This window comes from Salvia splendens, chromosome 3 (genome assembly GCF_004379255.2).
Source record: "Salvia splendens isolate huo1 chromosome 3, SspV2, whole genome shotgun sequence".
Classification (NCBI taxonomy): Eukaryota; Viridiplantae; Streptophyta; class Magnoliopsida; order Lamiales; family Lamiaceae; genus Salvia; species Salvia splendens.
The window spans coordinates 9254252-9270963 of NC_056034.1; the positions used below are offsets into that span (position 1 = coordinate 9254252).

The 16712-nt window shown below is 38.1% G+C and overlaps 2 protein-coding genes across 2 annotated transcripts; both read left to right on the plus strand.

Annotated features, from left to right (window-relative positions):
• The first annotated feature begins 5595 nt into the window (after positions 1 to 5595).
• Positions 5596 to 12986, plus strand: LOC121794769 (DExH-box ATP-dependent RNA helicase DExH15 chloroplastic-like). The gene is made up of 16 exons (XM_042193105.1): positions 5596 to 6181; positions 6492 to 6667; positions 6748 to 6861; positions 7201 to 7309; positions 7383 to 7469; positions 8025 to 8143; positions 8742 to 8889; positions 8971 to 9570; positions 9640 to 9918; positions 10031 to 10237; positions 10707 to 11063; positions 11573 to 11809; positions 11960 to 12180; positions 12308 to 12407; positions 12493 to 12639; positions 12725 to 12986. Exons 1-16 carry the CDS (start codon positions 5672 to 5674, stop codon positions 12821 to 12823), a joined length of 3510 nt encoding a protein of 1169 aa, XP_042049039.1. The 5' UTR covers positions 5596 to 5671; the 3' UTR covers positions 12824 to 12986.
• Positions 12987 to 13832: 846 nt separating this feature from the next.
• On the plus strand, positions 13833 to 15731 carry LOC121797156. The gene is made up of 2 exons (XM_042195891.1): positions 13833 to 14290; positions 14369 to 15731. The coding sequence occupies exons 1-2, from the start codon at positions 14216 to 14218 to the stop codon at positions 15599 to 15601; spliced, it is 1308 nt and encodes a 435-aa protein (XP_042051825.1). The 5' UTR covers positions 13833 to 14215; the 3' UTR covers positions 15602 to 15731.
• The last annotated feature ends 981 nt before the right edge of the window (positions 15732 to 16712 follow it).

Sequence of the window (16712 nt, forward strand, 5' to 3'; positions counted from 1 at the left end):
GCCAAATTTTAAGGGACGGATTGAGTATTTTTTTAAAGTGAATAAAGTAAAAACCCAGTTAAATGAATTCCAATGAAACATTTGCTGAATTATTTCAAAACCAATTAGAAATAAGTAAAAACATACTGTAGTTTCAAGGTATTACGTATCGGAATGAAGTAACAAACATACTACAATGAAGTAAAATGAGCTTGTAATGAAGATCGGAAAAATTTACACATCAACGCATTTCATAAAAAAACTATATCTAAAGGCCCTAATTTGGTCTCTAGTTCGGTCTTTAAAATTAGTTTGATATTGATCACAACTCTATGTACTAATATGTTATAAAATTTGAATAAATTTTAAAATTTTTTAATAGATTTTTTTTAAAAAATGGATTAGTTAGGAGATAAAGCCCCTCCCCTTTACGTCTGCCCATGACTGAGTGAATCCTACTAATTCATTTGTACTCATATTTTATTATTATAAAAATAATAAATACTCTCTCCGTCCCACAACAAGAGTCTTGTTTTGCCATTTTAGTCTGTCCCATAATAAGAGTTCTATTTCACTTTTATCATAAATGGTAAGTAGGTTTCACATTCCACCAACTTATCTCACCACGACTGAGCTATACTTTATATGGTGCATGCTTAAGGGCGTAAAGGTGCATCTAGGTTATTGGATGGCCCAAGCATGCCACCTGGTCAGGACCCACTCAGATCGCCATCTCTACACTTGCAACCTCATATGAGCCTTCATAAAGAGGAACGTGGCCATGAAGATAGCCGATTCAGTCACCCACCTGCCCATGTGCGATGCCCCATGGAGTTTTGATCTTCCTCTTCTTTTCAACAAGGGACTCACCATAATTAAGGATGGCGAAGTCCGATTCTATGAGGTCGAAAAACAGGAAGGGGTGACAGTGAAGACCGAGAGAGAGAAGAACGAGGTGCCAGCGAAGGTGGCTGATGATGGGTGGAAAGCCAGGATGGAGGAAATGATGTTGAAGTTGAGTGAGAATGCAGTGGCTCAGAGGGGACTGATGGAGGTGCACACAGAGAAAATGACCCAGGCCGTCGACGTGATGATGAGAATGGTCGATGTGGTCGAGCCGCAGATCCTCCCGGCCCAGCAGCGCATAATTCCTAAAGCGCCTGCAGAGCCCAAACAGCTAGCCCCAGGAGCCACCCCAGTGAAGCCAGTATCCAGCTCCCCAGCAACTACTCCAGCCAAGAAGAGGAAGGACACCACTACAACAAATATACCAGTGAAGAAGGATATCCCGAGGCCAGCAGGACATAAGGCTAGGAAGGATGATGAACCAGCCCCACCACCAGCAAAGAAAACAAATATGGTAGCCAGGAAGTCTGATCCCCCTGGGGACCAAAGTCAGAATTGATCCCCCCTATACACCAAGTAATTTTAAGTTTCCGTTTTAGTTTTTATTTTTAGTTAAGTCTTATATATATTATGTTCCGTCTCCCACTTAGGCCATTGCTGGGCCTAAGTGTGAGAAGTTCGTGTGTCTAGTATGTGTTTTGTTAGTCTATGTATTTTAGATATATGCTCTGTTAAGGATGTTCTGTTTTTTGATTTCTGTTGTTATGTGTCTTCTCCCACTTAGCCCAGTGCTTGGTCTAAGTGTGAGAAGTTTGTGTTTTTCTTGTGATTGTTTCTGTGTGTTTTTGTGTGCACACTAACTGTCCTGTTTTCCACTTCATCGGGAATGCTTGGGGACAATCAGGAATGAAGTGGGAGGGGGGGTTAGTGTGATAAGTGTATGAGCATGCATGTGTCTACTAGGTTTAGGAGTCAGTAGAATTTTTTTAAGATTCTATGTTTATGCATAACTGGTGAAATAAATAAAAAAACAAGTGCCCCTTAATGAGAGTGATTGAAGAGAGACTACATGCCAATTTGTGAAACCTTCTTCTTTAATAAATTGAAGTCAGTTTGGACGAAGCAAGGACGATAGAAAAAGCCTTAATTTAAGTCAACTGTGAAGCCCTCTAAAAGTGAGTTAGAAGCCCAGAGTAGAACACTTTCTACTAAACACTAAAAAAAACAGATTGGCTGTCGTTGATGCTAAGAGAAAAATGACACAATTAGTGAGGACTAAAGGCAATAGGGATAGCCATTTGAGCTCAATTCTTTTGAACCTGCTGAACCTGCCTCATTGGAAAGGCACCCTTTAGTGAACACTTTGGGCCTACAATGAATTTTTCCCATTTTTCTGGAACCATTAGCCTTCATGCCATGTGAACAATGGGACAGGGATGGAGCAGCTTACCATTTTGGGTACGAAATAGAATGATAGAACATGGGAGAAAATGGAAAAAATTCAGAAAAGAAAACGGGTAGGAAAAGTTGTCACCTGACCCAAGAAAAAGAAAAAAATCAGAAAAGAAAATGGGAAGGAAAAGTTGTAACATGACCCAAGAAAAAATATATATATGTATATAGAAAAAATTAGAAAAAATAGAGAAAAGAAAAACAAATGGCAAAAAAAAAAATTATCTGACCCGGTAGCAAAAGAGTAGAGAAGAAGGCTAAGTAGCCAGGGAACATCTCCAAATTTTGAGAAGTTAGAATTGTACATAGGGAGGTTGTTTCCAAATTTTGTCCCTAAGTTCACATGTCCGCAGTGTGTTTTCACTTATACTTCTTGAACTTAGGACCCCTAGGACTCTCACCTATATACACTGTAATCCCCTAGTCCCATTACAACCTAATGAAAGACCTTAAGGAACTATTCTGTGTCAGTCAATCTCAAGGCATCAGTGGTATGGCAAAATGATAGCGAATGATCCTAACATCCCTGGTGAGGAATGAGTGATCGAGTGAATCCAACAGATGGTAAGAACTAATGCTATCTTGACGAACTGACAACCTGACCAGATAGAAGAAGGGATGGGGAGGAATCTGAGGCTATAGAGGCTTGGATTGACCTTAATCTTGTGGGGACGACTGCCAGAAAATAATACCAGTTTATGCATTTATGTGTCGATGTGTTTTTTCTTTGTCTTGTTGTTTTCTGTATGTGTGTTTGTGTCTGTTTTCTTTGTCCAAGTCTTTTTGCGTCTAGGTCTAGGAGTTTATGTCTTTTTCTTTTTCGTAGGGTCGGTTAAAAGGGGAACCATTCATTGAAACTTGCCTTATTTCTTTTTCTTGTCTTTTATACTTGAGGACAAGTATGGTTTAAGTGTGAGCAGTTTGATAAGGCTCGTTTCATGCATTGGTTTTAGATCTAAATTTTGTGTTTGCGGTGCACTAATGTATGTTTCTAAGTTCAGGTGCGTGTAAAATCTGCCGGACCAAGGAAGCGCAGATAAATTACCAGGGGCAGAGGAAAATGAGGAAAATGAAGTGAAAACGCCAGCAATTTACCAGACCGAGGAGATGAAAAGAAATGCTGTCAGAATACAAAAAATGGAGCAAGGAGCAAGTATAAGGATCAAGGGCAAAAAAGACAAATTATGAAAAAGTAGTGCCCTAGGGATTGCTGCCTATATAAAGGGACGACCCCTTTTTGAAGAGAGAGCCTTCTTTTGGAGCACTTTCGATCTTTTATTCTTAGTCTCCTTAGTTCATTCTCTAGTTTTAGCTCACTCACACGTACTTGGCACATATGGGGTGACTTCCGGCTACCGTGGTGGTTTTTAGTTCGTTTGCTGCTGTGTAACACCATCCTCACGAGGGCGAAGATACAATTTGCTTTTAATTTATGTCATTTATTCTGGCTGTGAACTTCCTTGCCGGAAGCTCGGCGACTGCTTTTGTGTCCTGGATATTATTTTCGTGGCTATAGCAGTTTCTACTTTCTGTTTTACTTTGGTCTTTGATGTTTGATGTGGTTTTACTGATTTTGGATGCTTTTCGCAATTGACTGTTTTGCATTGGAGTTGGGATTGGTTGAATCTGAGGTTGTTCATTGAGTATTTGTTTGAATTGGAGCTCATGTTCATGGATCTGAAGGTTGTTGAGTGTGGATCAGTTGGATCTGGAAGGGATTGTGAGTCAGAGTTGTGGATCTGATACGTGGTGAATTGAATCTGCATGATTATGACTTTTCACGGTTTTTCTTGTATCTGTTAGGTCCAGTAGTTTAGATCTATTGAGTTTAACCTTTAATTTCTTATTTAATTTCAGATCTGGAACTTGCTCTGTTTTCATGATGTTTATTACTCTGTTTTATTTTGTTTTCCCATTGGATTCCTGAAGAATATGAAGTTTGTTAGTAGTTATGATCAAATGTGTAATCTGTTTGTTTTCTCTGCTTTGTCCTTTTACTTTTCTGTAGCTTTTCCAGAATCATGACACTTAGGGAAATTGGTCCCCACTTTTTGTGCTAGTTTGTTCGGTCATTTTAGGAAGTCAGTATAGTCTCAGTTCGTTGATTTTGTCTCTAAAGTTGATTTACCTTTTGAGTCATGCATGTGCCATACGTACCAGTTCCTGGACCTAGTAGATAGAGTAGTTAGCTTTCATTTTCTAAGTCCAGTAGTTTAAAATTCTCGATCCACTTGTTGCGTGGCAGCAGCCAAACCCTCCAAAAACCCTCCAAATCCATGCTAACTCATCCGTCCTCGTGCGATCGATCCTTTGCTTCTCTATACTAGCCAATAGTGTAGTAGGTTGAGGTTTTTGAAGCGGAAAGGTGTGTGTCCAACGACCGAATTTTGAAGGTTCCACGATCTCCTAGACCCTGTGATCTAGCGAATCCTCTGTACCTGGGGGTTGTTATATATCAATAGCACAACACTCTTACGTCTCTTCACATTTCTTAAAAGCCGTGTCGCCAAGAAATTGAAAACATAATGGGAACAAAGAGAGTAGTATTATTCTAGAGATCAAGACTAGTGTATTTTTCTAGAGATCACTTTTTTTATTTGCCGAGAGTTGTTTGGTTGAGTGTCGCAAGTTCCAACCAATAGACACTAGTAGAGATGTCGGTGTACTCGATTAATCCGCAACCTGTTAGGGCCAGACCCGAAAACCCGATAAAATTTCTATTATTCTATTTTTCGCTTCTAATTCGACACTTCATTAATTAATTTTATAATATAGATAACTAAAAAAATAAGTTTAAATTTTTTATTAAATATAAAAATTATATATTGAATTTTTATTAATATAATAATTGACAAATAAATTAAAAACTTCAAATTCACTATATATTTTTTAAAATCTATAAAACATTCATTAAAATTTCACGAAATATCTCAAATATTAGTATTTGATCATGTTTATGACTGAGATTAAGCATATATCTCAAATTTATCATAATTAAATATTTTACTATATTTTATGAATATAACTAATTTTTATTATTATTTATTGGATTAATTGCAAGTTAATGTTATTGGTAGCAACCTGATTAACCAGCTGGGCTAGCCCGAAATCTGAGCCTTTTAGGGTTATGGTTGAACTTTCATAACTCGAAAAAAGTACAACCCGATTGACCCGCAATCCGAATAGAGTTGGCTTGAAACCTGATGGACAGATCCGATTGACATCCCTCTCTAGACTACGAAGTCGAGTGATTTTATAAATTTATTTAAAACGGATAATCTGCACATTGGCGACTAAAGAAAAATAAAATTCATAAAATCGAAATTGGTCACCACGAAAATTATCTCCTTGGACAGGAAAAAAGGGTGTCGTACTTCTGAAACTCTCTCCCGCCATGAAAGCATCCTTCATTCACTCCCTCCTCTCTCCCTCATCTTCTCCATATCCATTCACAGCAACCACTACCAAGGGACTCTCTCCATTGCCTCTCTCCAGGCCTTATCTCCGCCTCCACTACCAGTACCCGCAATTACTCAATTCCAACAGGTACTCGCGTTTCGCAGCAACTCACAAATTCCAGAATTTAGTATTCCCCGTCGGTTCGTCTTCTCAACTCTCCGACGATGATATTGAAGTTGAATCCGACGACGAAGAAGAGGAGGACGACGTGGCGGCAGAGGAGTACGACGTCGTTGCTGGTGAAATAGGGGGAGACAGCGAACAATACGAAGATGAAGAGGACGAAGAGGTTTTGGAGGCGACCGAAGGTGTTGGCCCGAGATATGAGGAGTTCAAGTGGCAGAGAGTGGAGAGGATTAGGAATGAGGTGCGGGAGTTTGGTGAGGACATCATTGATGTCGAGGAGCTCGCCTCTGTTTACGACTTCAGAATTGACAAGTTCCAGGTCTTCCCTTCTCTTCCTAGGTCGAAAGACTAAAATACAGCAATGTTCTGTTTATGACATTGCTAGGTTTCAACAAATTCATGCTGTACATTTGTCATGCGTTAGTTATTTGAAACACGATTGAAAGCAGAATATTTATTTAGTTTTCATAAATGTTGCAGATGCATAAGGTTGTATTTTGGCTACTGATTATAATAATCAACGTGTTAACTAAAATTGCATACAGGTGGATGAATTAGTAGTTGCAGTCTTGTTAAGAATTTTGGTGTATTATATGTACTTGTGAAGTTCAATTTCTGTCTCTTTGCAGCGATTGTCCATTCAAGCATTCCTGAAAGGTTCTTCAGTTGTAGTTTCTGCACCAACTAGTAGTGGAAAAACGTTGATTGCTGAAGCTGCTGCAGTTGCTACTTTTTCCCGAGGAAAGAGATTGTTTTACACTACTCCTTTGAAAGCCTTGTCAAATCAGAAGTTTCGTGACTTTCGGTAAGAATGCGGGTGTCGTTAGTTGTTATTGATAAAATTTTGGGGATCACTAATTTCATATGTCGTACGCGGTTTCACAGTGAGACATTTGGTGATACTAATGTTGGACTCCTCACTGGAGATTCTGCTGTCAATAAAGATGCTCAAATTTTGATAATGACCACAGAGATTTTGCGCAACATGCTATATCGGAGGTGATTATTTTAATGCGATGTTTCTTAACTTTCTTTCAATATTGTTCAGTAGGAAAAAGGATATGAAAGTTTGTCTTATGCAAACCCTTTCATTTATGTTGGTGATACTGATCAGCATAGCTTCTTTGTTGACTTTGGAAGAATTAATATTTATCATAAAGTGGTTTGTTTGGCTCATAAATTTATTTCTGAATAGTTTTCTGCATTTTACTCTTTGGATTCAATGCTATTACATTGGCTGATGTCTCTTCCAGGGTAATGTTTTCTTATCTGTCGTACGTCTATGTGACTGAGACATCGTTTATTTTTCTTATGCTTGTGGATATATTTGTGATTCAGTGTTGGAACAGATTCTTCTGAAAGTATGCTTTCTGATGTGGATGTGATTGTTTTGGATGAAGTGCATTACTTGAGCGACATATCCCGGGGTACAGTTTGGGAAGAAATTGTGAGTCATTTTATATTATACAGAAAGCCAGAATTTAAATAATTACTCACACTGTAAATTGTTGCTTATATAGGTGATATACTGCCCCAAACAAGTGCAATTAATATGTCTTTCTGCCACTGTTGCAAATCCAGATGAGTTGGCAGGTTGGATTGGTCAGGTACTGCATCTTCTCTTGAACTTTCATGCAGTTCTTGTGCAAGGTAGTATATGAAAAAGCACTTTTTCAGAATTACTAAGAATTCTGTAGGTTAGGATTCTTAATATCATGTAAGGATGTCTACCTAAAATGTATAACTTCAATTAAAGGTGTGATAAACTATCATTGTACATCATCATAGTTCATCCTGGTTAAAAGTGGAGTACTAATTTCTTATTTTAGTGTATGAGGACTTATTAAAAATTAAGCTGCAGCTTATTTTCATTTATTCACATTTTAACTCATTTTCAGTTTTTGTTTTTCTCATTAAGTTTGGTTTAGGGAGTTGGAGGGAATTTTTTGTAGAAGGTAAGACCATGTTGTTTTTTGAGCTTGATAAATGAGCTACAGTACATTTCTAATGCAAGAAAGAGTCCCATGTATGAGTGTTTTTTGTAGTATTGTATTTCATTACTTATCTGCAATTGGTCCTCTAGAGAACTAGCAATAAATTGGCATCCATTTCCTTATATAGTATTCATATCTAATGCTTTGTTCTTCTGTTGTGCATAAAAGATTCATGGAAAAACTGAGTTGGTGACATCATCCAAGCGTCCGGTTCCGTTGACTTGGCACTTCTCAACAAAGACAGCATTGTTACCACTTCTTGATCAAAAAGGCACTAGCATGAACAGGTGATTTCTTGTAGATATTGCTAGGGTTTGGATTTTGTATTTCTATTCGGGTTAATTTTAGTTAGGTTGATTCACATTTGGGGAAGTATCATCTCTCTGAACCGACTTGGTTATCTGGACATTAGCTCGTTGCATAGTGAATTACATGAAAACCGTAATAGTGATTTTTGGCCCCTAGCTTTGGAAGACTCCGTCTGGGCTAGCTTTGTGGTGCAAGTGGTGAGAAAGTAGCCCTTGGATTTTTTCTGATCTTCTCTCTTCATGCTAAGAAGAGAGAGGTGCCAAAGTATCTCGTCTTTGATTTCTATCATATATGGATTATCAGTGCAACATACATCAATGCCTGAAGGGATGGCTCCTATACAGTTTGACAGTTTTCCTATAGCTATTTTTGCTTTATGAATTTGAGTTTTTGGTGGAAAAGAAAGAGAAGTTGTGATACTCTTGACAGTTTTCCTATGGCTATTTTTACTTGATGAATTTGAGTTTTTGGTGGCAAAGAAAGAGAAGTTGTGATACTGCTCTTAATTTGCAGTTGAAACTAGTACTAACAGTTATGGCACTCATAATTATCTGCAATCTATTTTACTTAGTACAGGAAGCTGTCCCTAAATCAGTTACAGCTTGATTCTTCAAGAGATAATGTATACAAGGATGAGAATCCTAGAAGAAGGAAATCAAAGAAATATCAGTTTGATGTTCCTCCACTTACAAAGCATGACATGAATTCTATACGCCGGTCGCAGGTATGAATTATCATTAGTTCATCCTCAGTGGAAAATTATATCCGGATCAGAGATCATTTTTCTCATTCTGGTAGAATACAGGTTCCTCAAGTTGTAGATACATTATGGCATCTTAAAGCAAGAGATATGCTTCCAGCAGTCTGGTTCATCTTTAGCAGAAAAGGTTGTGATGCTGCTGTTCAATATCTTGAAGACTGCAACCTGTTGGATGATTGTGAGATAACCGAAGTAGAGCTTGCACTTAAAAAGTTTCGTGTTAAATATCCTGATGCTGTCAGGGAATCTTCTGCAAAAGGACTTCTTCGAGGTGTTGCTGCTCATCATGCTGGTTGCCTTCCCCTTTGGAAATCGTTCATTGAGGAGCTTTTCCAAAAGGGGCTTGTGAAGGTTGTTTTTGCCACGGAGACTCTTGCTGCTGGAATTAACATGCCTGCAAGAACTGCTGTTGTGTCATCTCTGACCAAAAGGATTGACAGTGGTCGCACATTTTTAAGTTCCAATGAGCTGCTACAAATGGCAGGACGTGCTGGCCGTAGAGGCATTGATGAAAAGGGTCATGTCGTTCTTCTTCAAACACCATATGAAGGAGCTGAAGAATGCTGCAAAGTTCTCTTTTCTGGACTAGAACCTCTTGTTTCACAGTTTACAGCTTCGTATGGGATGGTGCTTAATCTACTTGCGGTATGCTCTTAACAAAACACTCATCAGTATAGTGATCTCCATTTTATACAGATCCATCATCCTTTGCAGGGGGCAAAATTTGCACGTAGCTCGGCTGAATCAGATGACTTGAATACCTCACAATCTGGTCGGACATTGGAAGAAGCAAGAAAGTTGGTTGAACAAAGTTTCGGAAATTATGTGGGGAGCAATGTCATGCTTGCTGCTAAGGAGGAGCTCGCTAGGATACAGACTGAGATACAGTTGCTGGCATCGGAAATTACAGATGAAGCTATCGATAAGAAGAGTAAAAAATTACTGTCACATACATCTTACAAAGAGATTGCCGATCTTCAGGAAGAATTGAGGGTATCTAACTTTGCTAACTGTTCTACCTTGATCAAAGAATCCTGTTGTTATATATATTGTAACATGACCTTCTGCTTATTGTAAGAACAATCATTCTGACTTTTCTTATCAGGTAGAGAAACGTATTCGATCTGAACTTCGGAAAAGAGTGGAATGGGAGAGAATTTATTCTTTAAAGCCCCTACTCGAGGAGCTTGGAAACGAGCACTTACCTTTTATGTGTCTCCCGCATACTGATGCAGACGGTGTTCTGCATCAAATCCCTGCTGTTTATTTGGGGAAGGTTGATTCTTTAAAGACTTTAAAATTGAAAGATATGGTAAGCCTGACTCGCTTAACTTTTTCTCTCCCTTTGTTCTAAATGGAAATCTTCTCAAGTTTATCACTAAAATCATCATAAAGCTTTGGAGATGTCATTTGACTGGTTTCAACAATGGACACATTCTGTGTCAATCTTGCGTGTACATGGTGGTTCGTGGCATCCTGTCCAATTTTAGCAATCACTCAAATATGTTTCTTCCTTGTTGATGCTTTTGCCTTCAAAGGTTGCTATAACTGATGAAGATATCATACACTTCCATATCGAAGTGTATGCTAATATAAATTTGTAATGAAGAACACCTATTTCTTAAAGGTGTCATACTCTGTTGTTTGATTTAGTAATGCATAGAACCGCATTTGTTAGAGAAGAAGAGGATGGAGAAGTAGAATATTCTGGTTCAGTGTCTTTAGTTTTCACTCCTTCCCTTTGCTGAGATCTCTTTAATGCGTTTTATCCCGGATTACAGGTTCACGAATCTGAATCTTTTGCGCTGACTAATGGAAGAAATTCAAGTGATGCTGAGCCTGAACATGCTGCTGAACCATCATATTATGTAGCACTTGGTTCGGATAACTCTTGGTACCTTTTCACTGAGAAATGGATCAGAACCATCTATAAAACTGGATTTCCCAACGTTGCCTTGGCTCTAGATGATGCTTTACCTCATGAAATAATGTCGAGTCTGCTTGATAAGGGAGATATGCAGTGGCAAAAGGTTGCAGACTCAGAATTTGGTGGTTTATGGTGCATGGAAGGATCACTTGAGACGTGGTCGTGGAGTTTAAATGTGCCAGTCTTGAGTAGTCTCTCCGATGATGATGAGGTAATTGAACAATTAATTAGTAAGATGCATACATTGGTGTTTATTAACATGCTGCAATTCATTCGAAGTTGTGATCTTTAATGTGTTCTAAACTTTTTTGCAAAACATGGTTGCTTAAAAGCTACCTATCGTGGTTGATTTTGCAGCATCATAATGTATATTTTGGCCATGGTGCATCAGAATAGTATATTAAACAGTGGGCTAGGAGGCTTATCAAGTTTGAAAAAAAATAATGAAATTAATGCTAACAATCTTTTTTCATTATAATATACAAAAGTAAATAGCAGATTATTGATAATGCTTATCAATATACTTGCATAGTTGGTTAGACCATAAGGCCATCGTATGAGCAGAAAGCAAGATGGTTTCTTACAGTGCTAATCTCAACTCTGTATTTGAATTATAATTTGCATGTGACATAAGCGATGGCTTCTATTTTGATTTATCTTATAATTTCAGTTCCTCAGTAGTTCACAGTTGACAGCTGGTTGTCTCTGCTATGGCCTTAGGTCTTGAAGTTCTCTGAAGCATACAAAAATGCTGTCCAATGCTACAAGGACCAAAGAAACAAAGTTTCGCGTCTGAAGAAAAAGATAGCACGAACAGAAGGGTTCAGAGAATATAAGAAGATTCTAGATACAGCCAAATTTAATGAAGAGAAGATACGGAGATTGAAGGCTAGATCACTTCGTTTGTCCACTCGAATAGAGCAGATAGAACCATCTGGCTGGAAGGAATTTCTTCAGGTAATATGAAAGTCACTAATGCACATGCCAGCTTCATGATGTTTTTTTTTTCTTAAATAATAACAATGATGCAATATCATTCTTTTAAGCTTAACTAAGTGCAACAAGTAGAAAATAGTAGTATTTTACTAAATCATTTGTGTCTCCCAGATCAGCAATGTCATACATGAAGTCAGGGCATTGGATATCAACTCACACTTTATATTTCCCCTGGGTGAAACTGCTGCTGCAATTCGTGGGGAGAATGAACTCTGGTTAGGAATGGTACTTCGAAATAAAGTCCTTGTCGATTTGAAACCTGCACAGCTTGCTGCGGTTTGTGGAGGTTTAGTGTCTGAAGGAATCAAGGTTCGGGCATGGAAAAATAATAGGTATGTTTGAAGTTAGATTTGCTCCAAGTACTTCATGCTGAGGGTTGCAGTCCATTACTTATAGCTGTATGTAACATTGAGAAAATGAATGAAAAACTCCACCAACCTCCATTTCCGGTTTGTGCAGCTATATTTATGAAGCCTCATCCACTGTTATGAATGTGATCGCCTTTTTGGATGAACTGAAGAGCTCACTTTTGGATCTCCAGGAAAAGCATGGAGTGAAGGTAACTAGTCTTGTTTGAGTGAAGGGAATAATGTATGTAGTAATAGGTGGTTTAGTAACGCTGAAGTGAAATGGTGGGTTTGTAGATTCCTTGCTGCCTGGATAGCCAATTCGCGGGCATGGTTGAAGCTTGGGCTTCTGGTCTAACATGGAGAGAGATTATGATGGAGTGTGCCATGGACGAAGGAGATCTAGCACGCCTTTTACGACGAACCATTGATCTATTAGCACAGGTGAGGCTCTCTTTCCGTTGGGAGTTTCTTGCTAAGTAGAGTATCAACAGCTCTTGTAATTGACCTGTTGGTTGGTTGGTTGCAGGTGCCTAAATTGCCTGATGTTGATCCACGGCTCAAAAGCAACGCGGTGAAAGCTTCGAGCGTCATGGACCGTCCACCCATTAGTGAATTGGTAGGATGATAACACTAGTATTAATTTATCATCATTCTTTGCTTCCCAAAGAATAAAAAGGAAAAAAAAAAAGAGATCATCATTCTTTATACGTATATCTAAAGCTGTAGAAACTTGTAACCTTCTTCTTCATCCGCATCCTCATCCTATTGCTATCTTATTCTTTTCTAAATTTGGGTTCTTGGTGGGAAATGCAATTACTCTAAAATTAGCCTTATACTTTTTCCTTCATGCTCAAACAAAAAAAATGGCAAACACCAGTGCATAATAAATGTAGAATAATTTTGACAAAATAATGAAATTCAACACAATACAATTATTTTGATTCCAACGAATTATCATCCAAAAATAATATTCCATCTGGAGTATTGGCTCATTTCCATCTATGAAAAATAAAATTAGCTCATTTCCATTTATGAGAAATTCTCTTCAATTTATTATTTATATACATCAATTTATTTATAAATTATACCACTAGAATACACTGTTAAATATTAATAATTATGTAGGTCTACTATCCACTAATAATATTTTAACTATCATTTTCCTCTTTTTTATTACTTTACTAACTATACATTAATTTTCGTACTGTTTCACACATTCCTATTTTTATAGGGCGGAGGGAGCAATTAATTGTAGTTAGTTGAGCCTTTCAAAATTCAATTTTTACATATGTTTAGAAACAAAAATAATTTTCTATTTGTATTTTGCTTATATAATCTTTCTAGAGACAGTAATTTTTGTTTATGACTATTAGCTTTATTAGAAAAAAAGTTACCCCCTCACTCAATCTCAAAATGAAAAATTTCTGACATTAAGTAACTATATTTTGCACGTTAATAAAAATGAATTAAGTTGGGAATTTTGGGAGGGAAACCGGAACCGACTCATTCTCCTCTGACAGCCAGTCAAATTCGACACGCGTCTTCAATCTCAGCCGTTCTCTACCCAACAGATCTTCAACCGTTGATTGCCTTGGTGAACCGCTATAAAAACTGCAGGCATCTCCAAATATTCTTTCATAAAAGTTCTCAAATTCCCAAATTTTTAGAAACGTAAAGCTTGAATTCTCGCGAGCGATTTCTTGTATGGAATCCGTTTAATCGACAAACCGTCTCAGCTATTTAGTGTTGAATTTCTATTTTCACGAATACAGTTTTTTTTTTTTTTTTTTATCTCGAAGCTGTATTCCCGGATCCGGCCATTTCTGATTCCCAACCTCTTTTATTTTTGTAGTTTTATATTTCTTGGGGTTCCTCGACCTTCGAAAGAATCTGGAATTTTACATGTGTTAGTGACAAATATATCATATATTAACTCGATCGAAATTATAGTTTCTGATCTATTCCCTGATTTCTACAATCAATTTTTTGATAAGAAAAGTTGAATCGATCAACTGAAATGAACGACCAAGCAGGAATGATGAACCAGCAGCAGCTGATGAATATGAATCGGAATATGTTGAATATGCCGCAGGTAACCGAATTCAACTTTAATAAACCCTACACATTCGTTCCACTCATTTCGAAACAAACTGATTCGTTTAATTTTCAGCCGCCAATTGTTCCGATGAATCGGAGCTACGGGATGTGGGGGCAGCCGCAGCAGTTTCCAAACCCCAATCTGAGCTCCGACGCCATGAAACCTCCCCCTCCGGCCTTCAGCAATCCGTTAGTTCATCGGCGCAATTGGAAGGGGAAAAGGGTACATAAACCGATTGATAAATGGAGGATGGAGCAGCAGTCGTTAGCAAGCTCCGGTGGAATTGGGGGCGGCGTTGGTGGGAGTTCGAATTTTAGGAATTATAACCCTCCCACATTGAATGAGCTGCAACATCAGAATTGGCTGAAGACACGGAAAACTTTCACAAAAAAGAAGTCGAACAAGAATATGGCTGGTAACGGTGGCAGGTCCGCCCCATTTGCACCTAGGAACACCACTTCATTTCTGATTAGAGCGAAGAAAAGTGGAGGGATAGCACCGGTGGTTTCTCCATTCCCGGCTACTCCGTCTGTTTTGCCGACCCCAATCTTGTCCCCTTCCACTGAAGTTTTGGGGAACATGGCGAAGGAGGAGTGGGGAGTGGATGGCTATGGCTCGATGAAGGGTTTGATAAGGCTGAGATCTCTCGGGAATGAAGACGAGGAGGAAGATGGGGGCGGGTCGAGTGAGAGCGACATGGAAGAGCATGTTGAGGTAGAGAGGAGGCTAGATCATGATTTGAGTAGGTTTGAGATGCTCTATGATCCAAATAGTAGCAATGCTGTTGGTGGGATGGAGCATCACAATATTTTAGAAAATCGGGTCGATGATCAAGATAGTCACATTGCACAGCTGGAGGAGGAGAATTTGAATCTCAAGGAGAGGCTGTTCTTGATGGAGGGGGAGATGGGTGATCTGAGAAGGAGGCTGCTGTTGCTGGAAAGGCAGGGAGGGCGAGGAGACGACGCTGGTGAGGAGGTTGTTGAGAATGTGTCTGAAAATGGGACAGAGTTCAATGATGAGAACACACATTCAACAGGGGAGAATGATGAGAATCTGTGTGGGAGAAATGATGAGGAAGGTGTATTTGATGGTGGATTGGAAGCTGAAGCAGTAGAAACTACAGAGGGATTTTGTGTAGAAGAAAGTGGAGATGAAAGGATCAAGATGAGTAATAAAGATGATGATATTAATAGCAATGAATTTAGTGAAGCAGATGGATCTGATGGCGATGAAGCTTGCAAACTAGTGGTTGAAACTGTGAATTGTGTGTTAGAGAGTGAAGTGGCTAAACTTGGTAGTTAGGTTATGCTTTGCTTTTCATTGCCATGGTTTAAATCAATGTGTGATTAGGTTTTAATTGGAGGGTTTGGCTGCCTAATTTTCTCCACACTCTTGTTTATAATGAAATTTTACTGCCCAAGTATTCAGTTCATGTGTGATGTGTCATTACATAATGGACGCAAGACACTCTTTAATTGTTTTTTATTGAGCATAATAACACAAATTCTGAGTGCAGATTTTAGGTTAGAATTTGAGATTTTGTAATGAAACTAATACTAATAATTGGTTTACAAACACGAGTATTTTTTTATACTAGTGTGGAATTTGAAATTGCAAGGCTAATAGATTTGGTCTACGAACATCACAACAACAATATTAAAGCGATGACCTATATTACGCGAAAAGAAGTGTCTAGAAGTAACAGTTTATTTTTATTTCAACTACAATTATTTGTAATTATTAAGTCAAATATATTGAAATGTAATGTAGATTGCTAATTGAACCCTTAACATATTTGTGATTTTTTGTTTATATAATAGAATTGGGTGTGGGAGGATGAAACATATTTGTGATTTTTTGTTTATATAATAGAATTGGGTGTGGGAGGATGAGTGATTCGGTAAAGATGGTGAACAATAACCCCGAATTTTGATTCCGGTAATTTTGTGAACAATAACAACAATGTGTTGAGTGTTAACATATCGTTTTGTTTAGTCCAGAGCCTTTGTCCTAGCGGCTAGGAGTTTAGACATTATTGTATAAGGTGTCGAGTTCGAGAAAAAAAAACATCATTTTGTTTAATATTCCGGCATAGGATTTTAAAGAGGCCACATAGGTTAAATTACACCGGAATCGGATCGGGTTGAGTAATTGGCACAATCAAACATAGTTTATGATATCATAGTCAATATCTGAAGTTCACAAAAAAAAAAACCAAAAATGACCCTCAATTCATAGTTTTAGTGACCATTTACTCCATACTCCATACTCCATACTAGTACTGTAGTACATACTAGTAGTAGTAGTGTTTATTAATTCTTCAATTCTACTCGGAGAAACATAAAAGACAGTCGGCCTATGTTATTCAACTATCAAAATAATGGGTCACAAATGGAAAAATCAACTCCAGTCA

Excerpts from the sequence above, each read along its gene's own strand:
- LOC121794769 (XM_042193105.1), top strand. The coding sequence starts at position 5,672 with ATGAAAGCATCCTTCATTCACTCCCTCCTCTCTCCCTCATCTTCTCCA. Across the intron at positions 6,182-6,491 it reads TCAGAATTGACAAGTTCCAG|CGATTGTCCATTCAAGCATT; the intron begins GTCTTCCCTTCT and ends GTCTCTTTGCAG. Across the intron at positions 8,144-8,741 it reads AAAGGCACTAGCATGAACAG|GAAGCTGTCCCTAAATCAGT; the intron begins GTGATTTCTTGT and ends TACTTAGTACAG.
- LOC121797156 (XM_042195891.1), top strand. The coding sequence starts at position 14,216 with ATGAACGACCAAGCAGGAATGATGAACCAGCAGCAGCTGATGAATATG. Across the intron at positions 14,291-14,368 it reads ATATGTTGAATATGCCGCAG|CCGCCAATTGTTCCGATGAA; the intron begins GTAACCGAATTC and ends TTTAATTTTCAG.